The sequence below is a fragment of the Pseudoliparis swirei genome, chromosome 18, assembly GCF_029220125.1.
Source record: "Pseudoliparis swirei isolate HS2019 ecotype Mariana Trench chromosome 18, NWPU_hadal_v1, whole genome shotgun sequence".
Lineage (NCBI taxonomy): Eukaryota > Metazoa > Chordata > Actinopteri > Perciformes > Liparidae > Pseudoliparis > Pseudoliparis swirei.
The window spans coordinates 8,266,559-8,291,393 of record NC_079405.1 but is presented as its reverse complement, the minus strand read 5'-3'; the positions used below and the strand labels follow the sequence as shown (position 1 = coordinate 8,291,393).

General features: G+C 42.0%; 1 protein-coding gene across 1 annotated transcript in view; it reads left to right on the top strand.

Moving 5' to 3' along the window:
• The window catches only part of asic1b (acid-sensing (proton-gated) ion channel 1b), a 170,807-nt gene that overhangs the window by 8,130 nt on the left and 137,842 nt on the right, over positions 1-24,835 (top strand). Inside the window, exon 2 of the mRNA XM_056438615.1 lies at positions 1,430-1,625. Coding sequence (XP_056294590.1) covers positions 1,430-1,625 — 196 coding nt within the window. The remainder of the gene's footprint in view (positions 1-1,429; positions 1,626-24,835) is intronic.

The window sequence follows — 24,835 nt, the reverse complement described above, 5'->3', positions numbered from 1 at the left end:
AAGCAGAGGCATGTCACGAATTACATTCTGAGTGTTTTTCCTTGTCTAAGTAGGCCTATCGCCATTATGGTTGAGTTTCAGTTTGATGTGTGTTGATGCACGCGAATGAATCATGCGTTGTCCTGTGTTTTATGTGTATCGGTGTGACATACTTAAAGCTCTATGTCGCAGACGCCATTTGAAGTGTTTTGCTAAATGCTAAATAGTCTCTGTGCTCCTATTCCAGAGTGCGCAGGCTCCCTGTGAACACGGATATGCGTACTATGTTAACCACAGTTCATCCTAATTATTTTTATGATTAACTTGATTGTGTTGAAGAAAACACTCCCATCTTTTATATCATGAGCTATTCCCCCCTCACAGCCAGCGCCATTCATGGCCAGCCGCTTTCAAACAATAATGTGATAATTAATTCAAACCTCAGTTCTCGGGCAGAAGAAAAATTCAAGATCCAATGATTTAAAGTTGAACAATATTTAATGGCAAAGATGATGGTCAATTAAATGTTCACGATTGTGGAGTCGGAATTTAAAAAGAAAGGCCACAGGCTGCCGAAGTTCCCTCAAAACCACTCAGATCTGTCCGTCTCTCTCCCCCCCCCCCCCCCCCCCCCCCCCCGGGTGAACTCTGACCTCCAGAACAAAGATCACGGCTAATAGTCAACATGCAAATGTTTTCACACCTAATGGTTAGTTCGATTGGCTAGTTTAAATCATGCACACGAATCTTGTTGGCTTAGCTACGATAAGACGAGGGATGTGACTTCCTGGTTCCGGTCAAGGACCGGAAGCTCCGTCGCTCCTTCAGAATAAAAGCATCGCCTCATGTTACAACAACGGCATCCATATTCACTAAATGTCTCAAAACAATAAAATCCCATTAATTCTCATGCATCTTATATTTATTCATTTTACATTTAACATCAACAAACAGTTATCATAATAAAACAGTGACGTTCTCCTATGTATGCTTTACAATACATTCTTCTTAATATTCTTCATAATTATGATAAGTCCTTCGAATGTATTGTGCCGTACCCGTTTGTCGCCATCTGATCTTTGTTTGTATGAATTACTGATATACTGCACAATATACATCCCATTCCTCGACTGCACTTTATTTTATTATTTTATTATTCTGTTTGTACTATTTGTAACTATTTGTTTCACGTCATGTTTTGCATGTTTTTATGTATTACATGTTGTCCTTTCTGTGGACCCCAGGAAGATTAGCGGCCGCTAAGGCGCCAGCTAACGAGGATCCAGTAAATAAACTAAACTGTAAACATAGACTTCCTTCATGTGCAAATCAAAATAACCTATTATAACTTTACAAATGTTATATTCCATCGTGAGAGTGTGCAAACTGTATCCGTGAGTCTGCTTCCTTATGTGTCCACGTAAAGTAAGTCCGGAACCTTTCTGTCCAGGTATGAGATCCGGGACCCCCACATGGTGGAGGAAAATGTCATGCAGGTCCTGAAGGAGAGGGCCGACTTCGTCAACTACAAGCCTCGCCCCTTCAACATGCGCGAATTCTACGACCGGACGGGCCACGACATCAAGGAAATGCTGCTCTCCTGCTTCTACCGGGGCATGGAGTGCAGTGCCGAAGACTTCCGAGTGGTAAGTCGGGCGTGTCAGCAGCTAAATGTCCACTGCAGGGCCAGCTGAGGCCACGGCGATGGTCAACTAAGCATGTTTTGTAATACAAGGTCAGCGTTTGTTGGGGTAAATGACATGGCAGGATGTATACGATCCCTCTGCCCACCCTCAGGATGGGACTGAGGGCCAATGTGTACATTGGCCAGGGGCCACTGAGTGTACATCTTAGATACACACCACGCATACTGCAAGGCCTGCAGGCTTCTCTTATTGCGTGAGTCTTTAGTCCCTCAAAGGTTGAGCAATGCTCTCATAAAAGGTATTTTGCTGCATCCTGGGCCAGTGGCACACTTGCTTTATGAGTAAGATTCTTTTTTAAATCTGTCGCTTTGTGAGATTTTGCAGCAGTGTTTGTTTTTCTCATCTCTCGGATTGTACAGACATCCAGTTATTACTTGGAACCTCTCTGACCTCTAAATTGTTTGTACCGTGTATGGATTCATCAGACACAACAGCAGTAAAAAGAAGAAAAAAAGAATAAACACTCAGCTGTCTGAAGCTACAGCACCTGTTTATATTCAGAGAGACACTGTATTATTGATTTATGTTGCAGACAATTTAAAAACATTGATTGATATTGATTTGCTGGATCTTTGGTTTTTTTTGTTACCATCTAAATGTGTTTGTCTGCGAATCGCATGCTGTTTGTTTATCTGAGCTTGTTTGCTGAGACGAGCAGCTCACTGCTGCTGGAAATAAGGTTGATAAGTGCGATGACTCTCAACCACACAGTAAATGTTTATCCCGTAATCCAATACGGTGAAAGCTGCAGAGTTGGCTGATATTTGTTGTGTTACTTTCAGAATACATCCACCTTCTAATTCAGAGGAATCCTTTTTTGGTTCATCATTTTTCCCTCATGCTCGTTGCATTTTATTGCATTTTATTGCATTTTATTGTCTGTGTAAGAACGCCAGGAGTCACTGTAATCAGGACATTGTTGTCGTTGTGCCAGTGACCTTTCTGCAGTCAAAAGCCCTTCACTAGTTGAAGAATGAAAGTGATAAATCCATCCATGCTGAAATGGATGAATTAATAAATACAGAAAAAATAATCCAAAAATAAAGAGTCAACAAATTAATTACTACCCCCCCCGCCACACCCCCCACACAAAAAAAAAAAAAGTACGCCCTTTTTTTCTTTTCTACTTAACAAGGTTCAAAACACAAATAATATGACTCACAATAAAATGTCACACATTGCAACCAGTGGCGGCAGCATGCTGTGTGAGAGGGAGCGATTCCAGACGGAGCCACTATCCAGCAGATGCTCATGCCAGAACAGGTGGCCAGTGATGATGGCCCCGTATTGATAAGGTTGACATCTCCTGAGAATCCTGTGGTAATTGTGACCTCATACGCATTTGTAAATGTCTCATAGAAATGTCCCGTAGATCAACGAATATCTTATCTTTGCATGCATTAGTAGGTCCATCACGCTCGATTGTGAGAAAATGCTCCTTTTTGCTTGTCATGTGACTCGGTGCTGCTCCTTTGCACACCGTCCCCTGTGTTCCCTTTGTGTTATAAAGAAGGTTATGCATACCACAAGGGGAGAGCATTATGTCCAACATCTTCTATCCAGATCATTTTATATCTTGATAACTATATACATCCCATTACAGCATCTTCTTTATGAAATATCCAAATTGTGTAATCTTGCATGAACTAATCTCTTGACTAATGTAGACAATGTAATTGTGTATTACGATGTTTCGATATATGACGGTACGGTTCCATTAAAAGACAATAAATGGTCGTATTAAATGATCCCCCTGCCCTACACACCACGCACGCGGCCCACCATGACAGTATCTGGATTGGGTCTTTAGACGCGGAGACATTTTACCCACAAATATCACGATATTAAACGCACAAGCGTAAAGAAAGAGGGTAACATTACATGCGCGTTTCACAAGCCAGCTGCTCTTTTGGACCAGCGCACCAGTTTGATGAACGACACGCATGTAGGCAGAGCGCGTCTGAAAGAAGGGCGAGAAAAGGACGATTAAATGTGTCGGACCCACTCTTGCACTCTGTGAACTTCAATGGTCCTTTTTAGGTCTAGCATATCTCATGCTCTGAGCAACCCCCAGACACACACACACACACACCTCCCACCCCCCCTTATCCCGTAAAAGCGTGTAGTACAGCAGTGGTCTGCAAGCCGGCCCACATGCTGTGGCCGCTGCAATGTGCTGATGTGACTACATTTTCCGTAGTTAATTGTACTTCTGGCAGATGGTGCTTTGCAGGGTTTACTGTATTAGTGCAGTAGTGGACCTGGATTGAACAGCGCAGCAGACACTAATGGTGTGGAAAGAATCATCAGTGTGATAGATAAAGAAAGGAAAATGTGTATATACGATGAATGCTCCCACCAGTCTCCGCCCCGGAGCGTGGAAAGAGGAAAACAGTCAGACCACGGCAATATGCAGAGACTCTCAGATGGGATGGTGAGAACCCGCAATGTAATTATACTGTTCTGATGGATGAACGGGGTTGTATGGATGGCAGTGATTTTACATTGACGTTGTTTTCAGGTTGACTTTCAGTTGTTGAGTCCACCATTATCCAATCAGAGGCACATTCTTTGCCAGAGGTCAATGTTATTATCAATTAATGGTCACTGCCCTAATACCCAGTGGGACGCAGTGCCATGTAGCACATTTTCAGTCATTACTGCTGGAAGTGTTTCAGATTAGTAACTCATCTATCGCTGCCCCTCCACTACTCTGCTCCACTCCCCGCCTCCCTGCCTCCTCTTTCTCCTTGGAAAAGAGTTTTTCTAATTAAGAATGCAGAAGGTTTGACTTGCGTCCTTTACCTCAGCTGATACTAAAAAACAGCGGGATGGAGAAATTATCCTCAATTAATATTAACAGGCGACCTACAGCTTCTAAACCATAGCTCGAGGAGATAATAAAAAAGACACTAAAAAGTGAATGAAACACAAGGCCCATAATTTAAATTTTTTTTAAGCAACGCATATGTCGACACACGGAGAACCGTTTGAGAAGAAAAGGCAGACAATAGGTTGATAAGCTATTGAAGACACCCGCTGTCTGACTACAGTCGCCAGGGAAACCTCTGAAAGACTTCGAACTTCGCAAAACTGGAGCTGGAGGGGTTGGCTGGGCGAGAGAGAGAGAGAGAGAGAGAGAGAGAGAGACAGATAGAGAGATACAGTAAGAGCAAGAGACAAAGGCACAGATAGAGGTCCAGGGAACAACAAAGTCCTTTCGAAGGAACTGAACATAATGGTCAAGTGCTGCGGAGAGGCTCAAAGACACAAACCAGCAGCTGTCATGGCAGCGGCAGCAAGAGCAGGACTATCAGCAGACACACGTGTGTTCTCATTTAACCTCTCCCAGAATGCAGCGCGGGACTGTATCTCCCTTTTTGCAGCCGCCCAATTGTTTGCCCGAACACAATGAAGTATGGCAGCTCAACAGGTCGCCTCTTTCCACTCTTATATTTTCTGTTGAGAACAAAATGTCAGCTTCTATCCAAATGCTTCGAAGGAAATAACGATGTTATAGGTCGTAGTGGTATTCAGGCGATATCTCAGCCTGTCTTTGGAGGATCATTAACGGTGCAGTTTGGTTTTGCCTGCCTGTGGTAACTTCACGATATTTTGTTTGCTTTGGTAACAACGTGATTTGTCCTACTGTATTCACACGGATGATGAATTTGAGTAAAGTAGCAACCTTGGGAGATTTGTCAAATATGTAATTTGAGTTGACATTGTAATACCTGTCAACCTCATTAAATTGAGAGAGCATGAATTGATACTACTGACTTTTAACACAGTATAATTATTGCAAAACTTTCTGGCTTTATTGAAACATATTTTGTCCATATTGGATAACCCGGAGCAGGACAGATACAGAAGAACATTCCTGCCCACTGCTATTAGACTTTATAATAAATCAACTCTGGCCAAATCCTCCTTAAACTGATCATAAATAAACCGCTGTCACTCTATACTTTAGAGACAATGTAGACACTTTAATTTGTACACTTTCATTTAAAGATAATTTTTAACATTTTCATTTCCTTTATTTAAATTATTAAATGTAATATGTCCTGGGGATGAATCAAGTAAAATCTCATCTAATATTTGTCATACATATGTATGTATATATATATACAACTAATATATATATATATACATATATATATACATAAATATATATATACACTACCGTTCAAAAGTTTGGGATCACTTAGAAATGACTTTATTTTTCAAAGAAAAGCACTGTTTTTTCAATAAAGATAACATTAAATTAATCATAAATACACTCTCTACATTGTTAATGTGGTAAATGACTATTCTAGGTGGAAACGTCTGGTTTCTAATGAAATATCTCCATAGGTGTATAGAGGCCCTTTTACAGCAACTATCACTCCAGTGTTCTAATGGTACATTGTGTTTGCTAATCGCCTTAGAAGACTAATGTCTGATTAGAAAACCCTTGTGCAATTATGTTAGCACAGCTGAAAACAGTTATGATGGTGATATAAGCTAAACAACTGGCCTTCCTTTGAGCTTGAAGTTTGTAGAACAAAATTAATACTTCAAATATTAATCATTATTTCTAACCTTGTCAATGTCTTAACTATATTTTATATTCATTTGATAACTAAAAGTGTGATTTTTCATGGAAGACACAAAATTGTCTGGGTGATCCCAAACTTTTGAACGGTAGTGTATATATATATGATATGTTAGTTGTGGATTTGTTTGTCAATTAATATATATGTAAATATTTGTTTTGTATACAATTGATATATATATATATATATCCATACATGTATATATATAATACATATATTGTGATGTCTTGAGAGGACGGGATCGTGAGGTGAGGCGTGGGTACACAAATCAAGACGACAGGCGAGGGTTTCTTTAACTCAAAGTTTTTGTAATTAGATTCTTCTGAACAAAAAGGTCAACTTAACGCCAACAAAAGTCGTTGTACAAAACAAACATAAGTGCTTCAGTCTTCTTCTGTTTCATTGTCTTTAACATGATATCGGAACTCTCCTGAGCTCCTATCCTGTCTTCACCCTCACACCAGCTTCTCGCAGGCTCATCAGCCTCATCCCTTTCAGCTGTGCAGCAGCCTTGGCCCGCCTGCACTGCTGAGTGGGAATTGTAGTCTTTTACACTGGATGTCATGCTGGTTGTAGTCCCTGCTGCAACCACCGGGAAGGAATATACCTCACATTAATCACCATTCCTCTTATGACATCACATTATCTATATATTTACATATATATATATGTGTATATCGCTGACAACAAGGCCTCCCCCTGACCCTCCACGCCTTTGTGTAACTTAGAGTCTCCCGTAATTAGCATGGTCATTGCATCGAGCTATTGGCTCCACTGCAGCGGGGCATTGGCCCTTAGAGTACACCCTCGGGCGTACAGACGAGAGCCGCTAACGAGTTGTGATCAATAGAGAAATCCGTTCGTAGACACCTGCCCATGGATCACATTTCACACCTCACACCTCTTGAATCCATCGAAAGGACAGGTTTTCTGGAGTCTTTCTTAAATATGAGAATCGCTTTTGTAAATAAAAAACAAGTTAGTTGTATGGCGGATGATTCTTTTAGTCTGAAATGGTCTCCTTCATGTTTACAGGGACTGTATTTCACCGAGCCTCGGCGGAAGCATACGGTGTAGTCGTGTGTAGGCTTCGCGCTGTGGCCAGCTCGAGGCATGCGATATCTCATCTTGAATCCCAATGCCATCAAATTTAATTATATTAGCCATTAAATCCGTTTCCTCGTCAACTATTTCTCAACGCTGCTCACCTTTGTTCCACCCTTTCTTATTCATCGCTTTTTTTCCGTTCTGTTGTCAGCGCAGAGCCGATGATGCTGCCGTTCTTTTTTTGGCTGAACAATTCCAACCGCTTTCCCTCTGGAGGATAAATCAATCAATTTGCTATTACTGTAGAACTCAGGGACGTGGATCAATTAGGTTCGTTGCTGAGTAATGGATGCATCCTTAATGAAAACAAAAAAGCTCCCTCTTTGTGTGTAACGAGGCCGTCGGCTCGTCCTGACACAGTCCTATCTTTAACTCTCATCTGTCAAATTATATATTTAAGTGTGTCTTAATTATATTTTCAACCAACTAAGACCCCGAATCAGACATGATAGGCCCTCAGATGACCTTAAGAACGTTGCCATCGCCGTCACGTCCGCCATGTCTTCTTTTGGATGTTTTCGTATTGCGACTGTGAACCTATTAAGTCAAAGTGTTAATGCTTTTTCTTTTCCAGTAAGTTAGGCGTATCTTTCATTCATGCAACTAGCTCTTGTTCCAACTAATCATTCTGTTCTTTTCGCTTGAACTTCTTTTCCTGCTTGATAACGAATGTTCTCACGTTCTCCATCAACATGATGTTAAGGTGACTCAGGTTGGTGCAATCAGCCAACTGTTATTGGTAGTTTATTGGTTATCAGGAAAGACACGATCAAGAACAGCCTCACACCTGCTTACTTTTGTCACATATGCATGTGAGTTTGTGAATGTGTTTTTATGTCTGTGTATTTATAAAATTGGCCAAATACTTTAATGATAAAAACATACAAAACACACATGTTTGAATGATATATGTTTTAAGTTGGATATTGTGAGGATTCTGGCAATGATCCAGACATTATCCTCATTAGGGTCGTGAGGTTCTGGAGCCGATCCCAGCTGACATAGGGCGCAGGCAGGGAGAGGTCGCCAGTCCATCCAGGGCACACATAGAGACAGACAACCATTCATTCTCACATTCACACCTATGGGCAATTTGGAGGTGAATTAACCTGAGCAGCATGTCTTTGGACTGTGGGAGGAAGCCGGAGAACCCACGCTGCCACGGGGAGAACATCCAAACTCCACACAGAAGGACCCCCCCAGACCGGGAATTGAACCCACGGCCCTCTTGCTGTGAGGCGACAGTGCTAGCCACTACACCACCATCCAGCCAAGTTCACCATTGCCTCGCTTATGTTGAATATTTTAACAGGGATGAGGGGAATGATATTAGGACGGGGCTTTTGGAAAAGCCTTGCATGTCTTTCCACCCCCCCCCCACACACACACACACACACACACTAAAGTGCACCTTTTACCCGATTTCTTAGTTTAATTTTTAAATTGCAGAATGATTTGACAGAGATAGTTTCCTGATGTGTGACGTGCAGGGTGGAAGGACGGTGAGGTAATCACAGATGAAGGCAATTTTAGATCTGAGAATCCATTTATTCCATGTGAGTCACTGCCCCTATACCCCAAAATGATATCGAACAATGAATTTGATGGGGAAGAAACGCAATGTGGGGGGGGGGGAGAGAATTAAAGAGTGGGAGATAACTTATCCCTGACATAATCACTTTGGCAGAGATCAGAGGCAATGGATGGCTGTGTGGAATTTTGGAGTGAGAGAGAGAGAGAAAGAGAGAGAGAGAGAGAGAGAGAGAGAGCAGGAGAAAGCGGAGGGGGCAGGAAAACTGTCCTGAAAGAAGAATGCCGGTGTGTGCCGGCAGGGGAGTCTCTGTTTGGCTCTTGGTCGGCGGTGCCAGTCAGCCAGTGGGAACAGGAGGAGGGAGGAAAGAGGAGGGAGGAAAGAGGAGGGGATTGATGGGCACCGAGGGAGACGAGCGGCGCATTGAATGAGAAGCAGGCTATGAGCGCTCGAGTCCTCCCTGCACGCACATCGTGTGTAAAGCTCTCGGCTCGCTCCCCTCCACTGCTCATCCACGGACGTGCGGTTCAGATTCTGCGGACAGTCTTTGTAACTATGCACACGGCACTCCTGCATTATCCAGCTAATTAACGCCCAGAGTCACTTTTCGCTTCTTCTCGTATTCCCCTTTCCGTCATTTTTGTAATGTCGTAATTTCTATAGCGAATCTGGTACATTTGCCTCGGTACATTACATTTGGTAAATTGTATTCTTCCCTCTAGTTCATTAACACCTTTGAATTCAAAACAGATACATTTGTGGGAAACGTGATTAATGGTGTTGGCATTTAAAGTTGCTTTTGAGACTTACAGCAGCTGATTGATGAATGCATGTAAAGAGTGTGTGCTGTTTCCAGACGTTGCATGATGTCGCCTATTGCCTTGGCTGTATTATTTAATGTGATACACGGGAAGGTGAGTGACACATCACAGACGTCAGGGTACCGCCGCTGTCATCTTCTGCTGCAGCGTCGTTATAGATGGAGCTAAAAAGAAGCAGTTGGAACTCCACTCGGTGCCCATGGGATGGTGTGTATTCTCCTCACCAGCCGGTGCCTTCATTTTCTCTTGGGTACATCCGCTACCTTAAAAATACACAATTCATTGGGGCTTCAAAGTAAGAAATTGTTGTTGTATTGTTGTAACAGCTTCGAAAAACAAATCATGTATTTCATTTTTACAATCTTAATTTTTATTCCGACCACACTGATCTGTTTAAGCATGTAGGCAGGCACTTACATGTAGGTCGGGGGTAAAAGTGGTTGCCATAGCACCTGAATTGTCACGGTGTCTCGAGTGGTGAAGTTTGGAGCTTGTTGTTCTCTCTCTCTCTCTCTCTCTCTCTCTCTATCAGCCTCTTGACTCCGACCGGTGATAAACAGGAGGGATGCTAATCAATTGATTGTCTCTTCAACTCGTGGAATGTGGAAGTGTCTCGGGTCAAGATGTCTACAGTGCCATATTTCAGAGTAAAACAAATATTTTCTTTGCAAGAAACTGACACTAAAAAGAACTAGAATGGGCACTCGGTAGAGCGCATACCTTCGCATATCACAAGATTGGGCATTGAATTATGAACATTTTGGCATTAGTTGCATGCCAATTGGACACAAATGTATCGTGCTATGGTAAAAAAAAGATGTTGACCTTTCCATGACCTTGACCTTGACCTTTGACCTGATTGATCCCAAAATCTAATCAACTGGTCCTCGGATAATAACCAATCATCCCAACAAATTTCATGCGATTCGGTTCAATACTTTTTGAGTTCTGCGAATAACACGCATACAAATAAATAAATAAACTAGAATGGGCACTCGGTAGAGCGCATACCTTCGCATATCACAAGTTTGGGCATTGAATTATGAACATGTTGGCATTAGTTGCATGCCAATTGGATATAAATGTATCGTGCTATGGTAAAAAAATACGTTGACCTTTCCATGACCTTGACCTTGACCTTTGACCAGATTGATCCCAAAATCTAATCAAATGGTCCCCGGATAATAACCAATCATCCCACCAAATTTCATGCGATTCGGTTCAATACTTTTTGAGTTTTGCGAATAACACGCATACAAATAAATAAATAAATACACGGCGATCAAAACATAACCTTCCGCATTTTCAATGCGAAGGTAAAAAGGTGAGAGGGAAGGCGACGGCGGAGCCACGGATCAGGCTGAGGACAAGTGGTCCACATACTGAGTCCATATCTTACATTCCAAGCACTCGTTCTGTTGAATACATCTGTGAGTTCTTCTCCCAGATGGGATGGTCCTGTTTTATTGGGTTTGCAGCACCTGCTCTCACATGTCAGTCAGTCAGTCAACGATTTTAAATGAATAATGTGTCGGAATCCTACCTGATGACAATACTGTAGAGGCTTGTGAAAGGCTCAAACGACCTCTGTGTGTCCTTGTGATCATCTGTTCCCCCACCAAGGCTCAAAGGCAACAGCTCAGCCATTGTTGATGGCATTTTCTTTTTCAGCATTTTGATAGAAAGTTTTAGAGTTGCAACCTTGTGAAAATGTGGCATAAAGACAGGAATCCAGAACAGATGAGATCCAGACATTCTCGATAGAAATAGGACACAAGTTGTTGGAAATCTCCAAAGTGATCCGTTGTTGTTTGTAGATTTTGAGACAAAAATATTGTCAATACTTTACTTTTGCACTTAAGTCTATTATGTGATGTTTCTTCCCACAGAGGAACATTTTAATAATTAGCTACAATACATTTCATTTAGCTGATGCTTCTATCCAAAGCAACTTACACCGTAGACACAGCTACGGGGAGCAATTCAGGATTAATTGTCTTGCTCAAGGACACATTGACTAGGGTTAGCCGGGGGATTGAACCGGCGACCCTCTGATTGAAAGACGGAGCTGCTAACCACTGACCCACCAGACACAGAGTGGACTTCCCGACGCCCAGTGTGTGCAGGATCCAGTGTTCAAAGAGCAAAACAGATTTCCATAATTGGAACGGTTAAGCACAGGGCTTCAGTGGGGAGCGGTGGCCGCAGTGCACTTTAGAACCCAAATGCCTTCCAGCGGTGATTTAATTCAGCCTCTGCCTGCAGGAACTCAAGCGGTGCTCTTTTCTTTCTCTCGCCCTCGTCCGTCCGATCTCTGAGGGTCACTTTTCATTGTTTGGTTAACAATATAGTGTAATTGGTGACACATAGATACCAATGAGTTGAACCTCTTTAACACCACGAGTGTTGCATCCCACATTTAACTCTCTACTTTTTTTTTTTTTTTACACGAGCAGTGGTAAGGATATTTAAAAGCATCAGAAATCATTTACAGATGGCTGAGTGTACAGTTCCCCCCGGCCCCAGACCTCAGAGCAGGGCAGCGTATTCATGCAGTCGATCTAATTCATGGCTCCATTCAGTATCAAATATGTGGTTACTGTGTGTGTGTGTGTGTGTGACCAGGTCACACTCAGTAAAAGCTCCATATTAAATATCCAGATTCAAGAGCTTATGCTATTCAGTAACATGCTGACCTGCAACTCTGTCGGCTAAACCTCCCAAAAGTTCACGGTCTTTTTCATCTCTTTCGCCTGACAGTTAGTTTCTTAGCTTGTAATTTGCTCAACTGGAACTCCTGCTGTTTGGTATGTGATGTGTTTGTGTAAGCGTCGAGCCCACGCATCTGTGTTTTTTAAAATTTTATGTTTGATATTGAACGTTATATATATTTGTACAATACTTTGTTTTTGTAAACTTTTTTTTCAGTTGCTGTTTTTACTCAACAAAAAAATGCGAGAAAACACCGTAACATTTATTTAGCCATTCTTTTCAGGTCAGCTGAGAACATTACTCATCTTTTCCCTTTCAGTCCATTTCCCCCAGCGGTGTTCATGGGTCCCTGCTTTGATCCTTAGAAAAAGTGTACATTTTTCCATAGAGTATATTTCCTCTCCATGTCCAGCCACTGTCCTGCAGGCTTGGAGGGTCACTTTTCAACCAGCTCCCTGTGATGGCCATTTTACTTGTGAGTATCAGGATTTTAAAGAGGTAGATGTCCTTTCTTTTGAACGATGTCGCCAGGTATCAGTCCCAGGTACACAATCCGTGGCTCCCTGGGAATCCTGTAGCATTGGATTTCCTCTAGAGTCTAAATAACTCTGTTCAAGGAATGTTTGCACTTGTCCAGAAAATGTGTGAGTGGTTGGCTTTCATCTGCCCACTCTCTCCAGCATGGCTGCTCTTCACCCAATTGTTTGTGTTTTGTGTGGGGTGGAATGAAAACACGGATTAAGTTCTTCCAACTAAATTCCCTCCATCTTCTAGAGCTGCATAGCTGCATTGTTGCTTTCTACACCTGGAATGACAATCACTTTTCTTCAGTTTAATGTTCATTTATACTTCCCATTTCAGTTTTACATCGTGTTTCTTCTAGATATTTTTTGTCAACTACTCCACAGTTAATCTCATTATTTAATATCCTAATATTTAGTCTCCATAATGTACTCTTCTGTCTGTTATTCTAGTTAAATAAATGGCATTGTGATCTGAGACATCTGCAGTCTTTCACCCTGTGTCTGTCTGTAGGGTTCATTTGGAAATAGTCTAATCTGGAGTCTAATCTCAGTTGATGAGAAGGTGAAAAGGGGGTTAAATATTTTTCTCCAAACATCAAACATCCCCGTCTCTTTAATTAAAATATTGAGGTCTTTTGACCGATGGGATTTATGTCTTTTTGTACTAGAGTAGTTTAGAATTGTGCTCCAATCTCTAGCACAGAATAAAATTCCGTCACTTTCGGAAATTATTGTATCAAATAGTAATTTAAAGAATTGTCTATCACTCTCTGGAGGGGCATACATATTAACGACAGTGACCAAAATGTTATCTATCCTCCCTTTGATAATTATATCTTTGATCCCTCTTTGTCTCCCTTTTCCTTAATCAGTTAGAAGTTAATAAGAGAGTTGGAAATCAGAAGAGCTACTCCTCCTCTTCTTCGAGTTTATCCCTCTCTGTGCCACGGCTGGTCCTTTCTCCCCTGGCGACCCGATGCCTGATGCAATCCCAAAAGTTGACGTATATTGGTACACATAATGTCTTAATACACTAATAATCTCGAGTTTGTATTTTTCATACATGCAAAGAAAGGGGCGTTTATGTAATGCTGCAACTTGTGGCCACTGCAGCATTTCTCTCTTGATATGGGAAAGTAACTGTGTCCCAATGCCAGACTGACAGCTACAATGGATGTGCCAGGCCTCGGTTACAAATCAGGAGATGGGAGGTGGCAGCGGAGTGGACCCAGCAGAAATACAGCCGCCGCACCCTCATTCTGTCACCGGGTTTATGCTCCTGTTTACCAGAGGAGCCAACAGCTGGGCCGATAAGTACTGAGATTATTGTTTCTGAAAGGAGGAGTTGTCGCCGAGGCGCGTGATGCATTACGGAAACAGCGGAGACAAGATGTGACACGCGTCTCAATCCACTCATGCAACCTGCGAGTCTGTTTCTCCGTCTTCCACTGACCCCGCGCGCTGGTAAACATGAAGAATAACCATCTGTTATGGCCTGATTTAATAGTGTCCTTTTTTTTTTGGTGTCATCTTAACCTCACAGATATTTGTTTTAATTATTCATGTCCCCGTTCTTCCTTTGAAACATCTGGATCAACTCGCCATCTTCAAATTTTGTTTGCATTTGTTTGCATATTTCCCAGGAACATCTGGTTGAGAGAGCCGGAGGAGACTCGTGTGTTGCCTACAAGTCCAACGAGCGGTGCCCTTGTGAAAAAGCACTTAATTTACGGGATGGCAAGATAATGAAAGGTCAAAGGTCAAAACCTTCAATAGGGAAAGGCCCCATTGCTTCTATGGCATGTGATGTTTGATCAAGGTAGAAGACAAGAGAGCTGAACTCATTACAGTTGTGCCGTCGCCAGGTGTGCACACATGCATCCCCCCAAACAGAAAACCTTTCTTTTAGACAACCAAAGCAGCTCTCATAGAATGCAATATTATTGATAATCATAATAATTCAACATATATATTCCCCATGCATTTTTGTGCTGGAGTGCTGCTTAGATAACTAATGTTTTCAAATGTATAATTATGAATTTTAATGGATTTCCTGACACTCTGAGCTCAGTTCAATTTCAGCAACACTGCCAACATGAGATATTGGCTCATTCCCATTTCAGTGATTTTAATGTGAAACACCTTTTCTCTTAATAGCGGTAGAATGGAGTTGGATTTTATGGGGGGAAAAAAATCAGTATATTATCCATAATCATGTTCCAATTAGATACAGAGAGATAGTAGTTTGGCAATATGTGTCATGACTGATCAATGTATTTGTTTTCCTTGATTCATGTTCAACAAATACATAGCTGCTGGTTGCGTAGGATTTGGATTCAACTTGTCTGTGTGTGTGTGAAAATAGTAGAACTTCTATTTGTAAAAAAAATAAAATAAAAATCTTGTTTGAAGAGAACAAGCCTTTCGGGTTCAATCATAGACTAATCACCTAAAAGGCGGTACTTGTTTACCAGATCAGTGTAAGTGGTGAAAAACCATTCCAATTTACTGGTCGTTTTGTTTATGCAAAATTCCCTCGATAGTTGTCAGCCTGAGGTTCTCAAAACCAGCCTGTCTCTTGCCATTAGTCTCAACACTTAGTCTTTACTACACTGATACAAATGCCTCTGTTTTCTACTTCAAGGCCCCCGCGAGTCACAGCTATATTAACCACTTCGTCCAGCAGGCGACAAGCAGTGGACTTACTTTTTATTTACGTTTTGGCATTCCTGTTGTTGTCATGTGTGGAACGCCGCATTGTCTTTTTTCCTTGAGACGCGAAATATAAACGGCCTTAGTTTGCTGGTCGGGGAGCGGAGATTCACTTCATGTGTCAAAGAAATAAAAAAGCTTCCACTTAACACTGTTGTGCATGACTTCATCCTGCAGATTATGCTCAACCGACTGTGAGGTTTGGTGTGTCGCAGAGAAGAGCGGGTGCTGGTCTTCCCACCTCAATATGTGTGTGTGTGTGTGTATGTGTTGTCCCCCTTCTCTTAGTGTGTAGTGTCTCTTCTCTCTAGGTCAGAGGTCGTGTGAGGGAACAGTTTTAAATCAGGATCAATTGAGATCTTCTTTTGTAGACTGTGAGGGAGTACCATCCTTCTTTTGCACGTCCTGTCATTGTGCCATACAAACCATGCTTCTCATTGTATGTAATCTATATGGATTTACAGTTTATTACCTTCGCATTGAAAATGCCGGAAGGTTATGTTTTGATCGCCGTGTATTTATTTATTTATTTGTATGATTGTTATTCGCAAAACTCAAAAAGTATTGAACCGAATCGCATGAAATTTGGTGGGATGATTGGTTATTATCCGGGGACCAGTTGATGAGATTTTGGGATCGATCGGGTCAAAGGTCAAAGGTCATGAACAGGTCAAAATCTTTCACAGAACTCAAAAAGTATTGAACCGAATCGCATGAAATTTGGTGGGATGATTGTTTATTATCCGGGGACCAGTTGATTAGATTTTGGGATCGATCGGGTCAAAGGTCATGAACAGGTCAAAATCTTTCGCAGAACTCAAAAAGTATTGAACCGAATCGCATGAAATTTGGTGGGATGATTGTTTATTATCCGGGGACCAGTTGATTAGATTTTGGGATCGATCGGGTCAAAGGTCATGAACAGGTCAAAATGTTCTTGAATCGCATGAAATTTGGTGGGATGATTGGTTATTATCCGGGGACCGTTTGATTAGATTTTGGGATCAATCGGGTCAAAGGTCAAGGTCATGGAAAGGTCAAACTCTTTTTTTACCATAGCACGATACATTTTTGTCCAATTGGCATGCAACTAATGCCAAAATGTTCATAATTCAATGCCCAATCTTGTGATATGCGAAGGTATGCGCTCTACCGAGTGCCCATTCTAGTTATACAGTGTGAAGCACCTGATAATGAGGGTACATCTGAAATTAACCCATTTATGTAATGTGTCGTCCAAACATGTCTGGAGGCTTAATGTGTTTATAGCAGTTGGGAACCACCATTTGAAGGCAGGGAAAACAACTGGGCGAGATGCAATAATAGTTTACATATGGCGATAACAGACAGACTTTCCTGGAAAGGCATTCATAGGCTTGTATTACTGTGTGCACAAAATAATTAGCACAATAGTTGCAGAAAGAATGAGGAACTTTTCAAATCCTGCTGACCTCGACACGCTCGGGCTAATCGCTGCTTAAAGTGGGCATGAATGTCAGATTGTCAATTAAGAAAAGTTACATGGATTATCAGACACAGTTTGGAGGGAGCACACTGACGTCTCGGATGTTCTTTTCTTAACCCCCAGATGACATCAGCAGGGGAGTCACGCGTCGGCCCCTAAAACATATTAAACGCAGGTAATACAGTATGTGGAGGTGATATGGATTTTCTGAGTCAGACACGGCGGAACTCTGCTGCATTCGCACAGATCGTTAGGCTACCGGCATTACCCTCGTGATGGATGCAACCAGAGTTCATCGTACGTGTAGACTTGAGGCTTTAAACCGTAATGAGTCTGACGTGATGTACGAAGAAGCCATGCGGCATTTGGCTTTGATCTAAAAAAGCTTCTGAAATGAAGAAGAAAAGAAAAAAAACGGAATCTGCAGGTGAGAGAGCGAGAGGGAGAGTGTTGTTATTAATGTATCAACAAATATAGCTGTAATGAAACTCCGCTTTCAAAAGGACGATGGCATCAACAACTATTCAAACATAGTCCAGTCCTATTTCTAACCACTATATTGAAGTCTGTGTTGAAAAGTTGCGTTCATGTCGTAACCGTGTGAAACTACTGTTTGTGATTTGAAATTGTGTTTTACAAGTCTGGCCTTTTTTTTCCCGGTCTGTGTTCTCTTTTCAACTTGCATTATGCTTCTGGATCCTGGACTGTGGGGCTCGGTTGATTCTAAATGGTGCAAACTTAGTGCCATAGAAAAACCACTTTAGTGCTTCTGTCGGATTACAAGCAGCCGATCGGCACATTGATAGAATCCAAGTTGTGGCCCATGTCAAGAATGGTCCTACTGCTTGGAAGACATGGATTTATGACGTGGAACTATCGGCCACCCTGAGAGTGCATGCTTGATCTGAGTGTGAGAGTGCGAACGTGCAATCTGTGTGCACTCGTATGCATGATTGTATGCATATCCCAAAAGCTTTCAGAACGAGTGCTTCAGGTCGGCGCACTCTAACCTGAAGGACGCCTCCGATTTTCTTGAACCTCACACATTTAGCAGGAGCGCCGAGAGCAGCGGTAAACAGCTATTACTATGCGCCCTCACAGTCTGGACCCGCATTGCAATCACTGCATGTCTTTCGGTCCAAGTGGATCTATTTGCACGCCAGCGTCATATCTTTTGAAATGTGGGATCCCATAAAGAGGCATCATGTTTTTGCAGTTAAACAGGCCTTAATGAACCGTTTGGGCAATGAGGCGGCCGGCTATGAGTCAGACAGGACTAAAGGCAAACATGGCAGCGCCCAGTGAGTCCACTTTGTCATCAACCTGCCCTTGCCTGTCATTAGGAATCGGCTGCATTTCCTGGTATTATACCAGATAATATTCCCTGCCGCTGTTCTCTCACATCAATATTGCAGAGGGTGACCACAAGCATGATATGTGCATAATATATTAGGATTCTCTTGCTAAAGGTAAAGGTAAATAATCCAGTATATAGGAGCTCCCAGTACATTGTTCAAACCCATTACTGCACAAAGCTACATCGGAGCTCTTTGCGTGATTGGTGCTGTCGTGGTTTAAGCCATTTAGGAAACACCGGTGGAACTGAACTGCTTCATCATCAACCGTAAAATAAAATTCACGGTGACGTTTTGTTGGATACATGTTTCAATCACGGGCACCCAAGAGTTTCAGGCTCTATTACTCATTGTCTCAGGTGTCATAATTAGCTGAAGGAAACAGAAGCGTCGCCATCTCACTGGCACTGCTGTGGTTTACTGTGAACCGGCCTCGTTGCTTCCCACCGGCCGGTCTGTCTGTCGGAGGCATCAGCAAAGGGGACGCGGTGGATCGAAGGTTAGAGAAGGAAGAGGGAGAGACGGAGGAAAGAAAGCGTAACAAACACTGCCGGCTTAACATCTATCATTAAAGCGCCCTTCAGCAAGACAGCGGAGCCAAAACATGCTCAGTGGCCCACTGTAAAATACTGCAAGGTTTGTGAGCACAGAGGAAGATGGTAAATGAAAGACAAGTTGATGGATAGGAGATGATGAAACGGTTTTATCATCAGTGATGACAGCGTGGCGTCACCCTCGGATCATTTTAAAGCGCTTATATTTGCCTCAAGGAAGAGTTCAAATTGAAATGTCACTTTTTGTTCTTCTTCTCACTGCAAGAATCATTTGTTGTTATGGAGATCGACATGATGTGCAAACAGGAAACTGTTATTCTCAGGGCAGGATTGTTTTCTGGTACACTTGACTGAGACAATGCCACCAGTGTTCTATCAGGCGTGATTCATGTGGCATTGTAGGGAAAGTCCGAACACAATTTATCAGCAACATTTGGTTCCAGACTTTTGGTAATGCGTTTGTAAAATAAATACACTTGTGGACCTCCACACAGGGAGGATTATGTTTGTATATAATCACCTATGTGCCTCTGAGCAATGTAGTAAAGAAAATGCAAGTGTTGCCAAAAGCAATGTCTTCTCTTTGGTGTTCAGAGAGGTTCTGAGTTTATTCAGCATTTAGTGTTCTAGACATCTCCAGATTTAATCTAGCTATTATCCTGCATATCATTAGCAATCAAATCCTAATTATGAATGTTTAATACCTGATACGTATTAATAATGAGAGAGCTATGCACACTCGATGCTCTGTGGAATAGCTAGGTGTGAGGTTGCTTGGGCTTCTGAGTTCAGCAATGATGATGTTACTCAAAAATGTATTCCATTGACTTTACCGTACATCTGCAAAAAAAGTATTTTCACTATATGTCTATAACACCTTTCAACAACAAGGCAATTCAAAGGGCTTTTCATAAGGGAGAAAGTCGTTAAGAACATATATAACAAGAAGCACAAAGTAACATGGCCGAGTTATCCTGCCCTGTGGTCACATATACTGTGTGAGGGAGGATGTTGGCTACAGCGAGAGCATCAGCCATTAAAACAATGGAGGCATCCCTACCTTATTTGATAGATACCATCTGTGTACGTTGGGTCATCTTTTATCTGACTGTGAAGAGAAAGTGAAAAGAGCTAAAGAAATGACAGAGATGCAAGCTCCTTCTCCTCTGAGGAGATGACACAGAGGAGGAAAACAAAGAATATGAAATCAATTTAAAGCATCTGAGAAGCTCTGGTGAAATGAAGAGAGGACGAGAGTAGATGTAGAAGTCCAGAAACGTATAATGTGTCAAACTAACATTGTTCTCTTTTCATTATGCCGAGTAAAATTGTGATCACATTTACAGCATATGAATGTATCCTGGAAATATACAAGTTTGGGGTCATCCAGACAATTTCGTGTCTTCCATGAAAACTCACTTTTATTTATCAAATGAATTGAAAATTGAATCGAAAATATAGTCAAGACATTGACAAGGTTAGAAATAATGATTAATATTTGAAGTATTAATTTTGTTCTTCAAACTTCAAGCTCAAAGGAAGGCCAGTTGTATAGCTTATATCACCAGCATAACTGTTTTCAGCTGTGCTAACATAATTGCACAAGGGTTTTCTAATCAGATATTAGTCTTCTAAGGCGATTAGCAAACACAATTTACCATTAGAACACTGGAGTGATGGTTGATGGAAATGGGCCTCTATACACCTATGGAGATATTTCATTAGAAACCAGACACTTCCACCTAGAATATTAATTTACCACATTAACAATGTATAGTATAATGTATATGTATAATGTATGTATTTTTCTTTTTTGGCTCTCTCTTCGGCGGCATCATTTTCTCCTCTCCTCCCCATCTTCCCTTCCTGCCTAGCTTCTCTCGTCATGTCTTGTCTTGTTTTATTGAGAGACTCTCTCCTCTCTTCGCTCTTGAACTAAAACCATGGACCTGGTCTCTCACGCGCAATTGACACCTCTTTTCGGCGAAAGCTTGGGGGAAGGGACCCTGCCGTCCTGCGGGGACGTGCAGCTGGGTTACACATGGACGTGTCGTGTGCCTAGCAGCCTTTTAGGAAAAGGTGACAGCTGTTAAAAAGCCCCTAAGGCTGCCCGACGAAATTGGATCTGGCTCCCTCAACAGAAACGGCCTTTGGGCCAAGCGTTACTGGAACAACAACTTCCCCCCCCTATCACACACACCCTGTGGTGTTTCTCCAGGACCTTCCAGGGCTATCTCCATGGCAACGACCATCTTGCGGACTCTTCGGGGTGCTGGTTACCTTCTGCCCCCAATGGATTAATTAAAAAAACAGTGCTTTTCTTTGAAAAATAAAAACATTTCTAAGTGACCCCAAACTTTTGAACGGTAGTGTATGTTTTAGAGATGTTGTCGATATCTGGATTATGTTCACGAGCGTAGTTTTATTTCACGTCGTGATGTGTTTCACATGGCAAGGAGGACGTCTGGGTTGGTGAAGCAAAAGACATTGACTTCCTAAAACTGGGGTTTCCACCCTGTGTCCCCAGGAAGGATATTACATAACTCATTATGATCAAACTCTGCAAAATTATTGTCTTTTGAGATGTGCGTCAGATTACGCCAGAGGAACTCAAAATGTGAACGCAAGCCGCGGGGAGAGAGACGAAAGGTGAAGTGAAAGGGCGTTCCGAAAAAGCCACAGGAAGTAACGTTTTGGTAGTTTCCCCATCCATCGGGCGCTCTCCTCCTCGCTGTCGGCGGCTGGATGTGCAGCAGTGGGTGTGACGCACAGCTCATGGAGACAATTAAGGTACTTTAAACCCCTCTGTGCTCCTTTTGGTGTCAGGACAAATGTCAAAGATAATTCAAACCGTCTAGTCTTGCTGTCTGGTCATTGTGACGTGTCCCAGGTGCTCGATGATTACTCCGCTGTGACAAATTACATGGGGTACAATTGTCGCACCAGACACTCATTTCCGCCCCGATGCGATCGCAGTTTCTGACATATTGGAAAAAATGGATTACATACATTACGCCAATTTATTTTAATGAATTGGTGAATTTACAATAGAAAATGGATCAAGCCCTAGTTTATAAGCTGTTTTCCATTATTTTTTAATTACATTTTTTATTTGTTGTTGTTGTTTCTGTTTCGTTCTGTATTCCTTTTTGTTATTTGTCCTATGTTTCTCATTTTTTCTTTCTATAGATGTATGTATGGATAAGATGGGCATTATCTGAGAATCTTCCCATGTGGTATCAATTGTCTAAATAACGAATTGATGCAAACTTTCAATAATTTTTTTAAACAATTTAAAAAAAAAGCTGACCGGACACTTTGTCTGTTTTCAGTATATATAATGTATGTTGCCTAAACATTTTCATTACAATCAAATAAACGTGCTTTAGTTTTCAGGAACAGATATTGTCGGAAAAACAAGTGAAACATATTTGCATTTAAACATTTAATTGTTGTTGGTATAAAACCCTCATCCATCCATCCATTCTCATCCGCTTAGTCCGGGGTCGGGCAGCAGACCCAGCAGGCTGACCCAGACTTCCCTCCCACCCGCAACATTTCCCAGCTCATTCTGTGGGATCCCGAGGCGTTCACAGGCCAGCCGGGAGACATAATCCCTCCAGTGTGTCCTGGGTCTTCCCCGTGGTCTCCTCTCAGTTGGACGTACCTGGAAAACCTCTAATTCAATTGAATTACCGGAACTAAATGAATCAACTCATATCATTATTTTTTTATTTTAGTTTTGAGGGGCAGAAGATTTTTGGCATATTGCTCCTCCTAAAATTAGAAATGCCTTGTGAGCACACCGAGCAGCGTCGGTGGGAAAAAATAAATGTATCCGTCAGACAGCAGAGGGAAATGGGATTGGATTTCTCTCTTTGCTGATATGCAGACTTTATTGAAGTGTGTTCTCTTATTTGTGCACCAAATCTTGAAGTAGATAGTCTTTCCCTGTTAAGATGTTGGCTGCCCACCAGACAAGCCTTTGAAACACCAGGAGTAGTGGAGTTGTCTTTTACGACTTGGTTTAATTTAAACCTTCTTCCCACACTTCCTCTCATTACTCTGCAACTGATGAACGAGAAAGCCAGAACCCAAAGAAAAAAAAGCTGGGAAAGAACGTAAAAGTCCTCTGCATTTCTGCTGCGCTGGGACAGCGGAGGCCACGGGGCCACGGGGCCCCGTGTCCCGACTGAGGAGAGCATGTGTTGGACGCCACGGCACACAGGGATGTCATTAATATCTCGGTGTCTGCTGGAACTATCGAGCGCCAGGTAGTGGAAGCGTGATCCGGCACTCTGGCACCCGACGCCCACATCAATAGCACTTCACCCAAATACTCTAGGGGTGAATACGAGTCTCTCGTTCGCCGCAAAGACACCATAATGGGCAATTAAACAGCTCATCTGCTCGCAGCACGCTGCGGTGATGTAAAGGAATGGGGCGTTCAGAGGGTGACTAATTGACATTATCCGGAATGGAGCGTATGAAATGTTTCTGTTTCCTGTGCAGATGAGTCGTGGGTATACGGAGGGCGGATCACAGCGTAGAAAAAAAAATGGCTTGTATTACATTTCATGGAAACCTCTTCCACTGTTGTTGTTGTTGTTAATCGCGTTATGTTTGAGCAGGTAATGAAGTTTCTGGGGCGGACGAGTGCGGTCATCCATCCTAATAATGGTGTGCTTGCTGTGCTTCACATGTTATTGTCTCTCACTTAGCTGAGGGAAATAGGTTTCCCAATAGGTCAGTGCAAAGACGCTGTCGGACAAACACATTACGGTGTGTATGTGTGTGTAGTAAGGGTGTGGGGATATGACATTATGATCAATGGGATGTATTTAATAATATTCATATTTGAAATAGCAATACCTCCCCCAAGTGTGTTTCCATAACAAGTACATGAGTATTGCTCTGAGCTCCTACAATGGTTACAAAATATGATCGTAAACTTGGTTTAACCCACAACTTACACAAGACGTAGACTACCGTTCAAAAGTTTGGGGTCACTTCGAAATGTCTTTATTTTTCAAAGAAAAGCACTGTTTTTTCAATAAAGATAACATTAATCAAAAATACACTCTATACATTGTTAATGTGGTAAATGACTATTCTAGGTGGAAACGTCTGGTTTCTAATGAAATATCTCCATAGGTGTATAGAGGCCCATTTCCATCAACTATCACTCCAGTGTTCTAATGGTACATTGTGTTTGTTAATCGCCTTAGAAGACTAATGGATGATTAGAAAACCCTTGTGCAATTATGTTAGCACAGCTGAAAACAGTTATGATGGTGATATAAGCTATACAACTGGCCTTCCTTTGAGCTTGAAGTTTGAAGAACAAAATGAATACTTCAAATATTAATCATTATTTCTAACCTTGTCAATGTCTTGACTATATTTTCTATTCAATTTTCAATTCATTTGATGAATAAAAGTGAGTTTTCATGGAAGACACGAAATTGTCTGGATGACCCCAAACTTTTGAACGGTAGTGTATATAGGCAATAAAGCCTGTCACATAATCCCACAGTATTCATACCCACAAACGGTTGTGCGTGGAATAAAACATCGGACTTCCCTCAAGGGTTGCCTGCTCCTTCGCTGTTCCTCGGGGCGTATCATTAGCCACCCGGGACCATATTTACCTCCTGGCCCTGCAATTAGAATAAAGCCTCTCCAGCTGAGATATGACCAGGAGCTTTTCCTTATTTGAATATTTGTATTAGCCATGCAGCTGCAGCTCCTACTCTACGATATACTCGCTC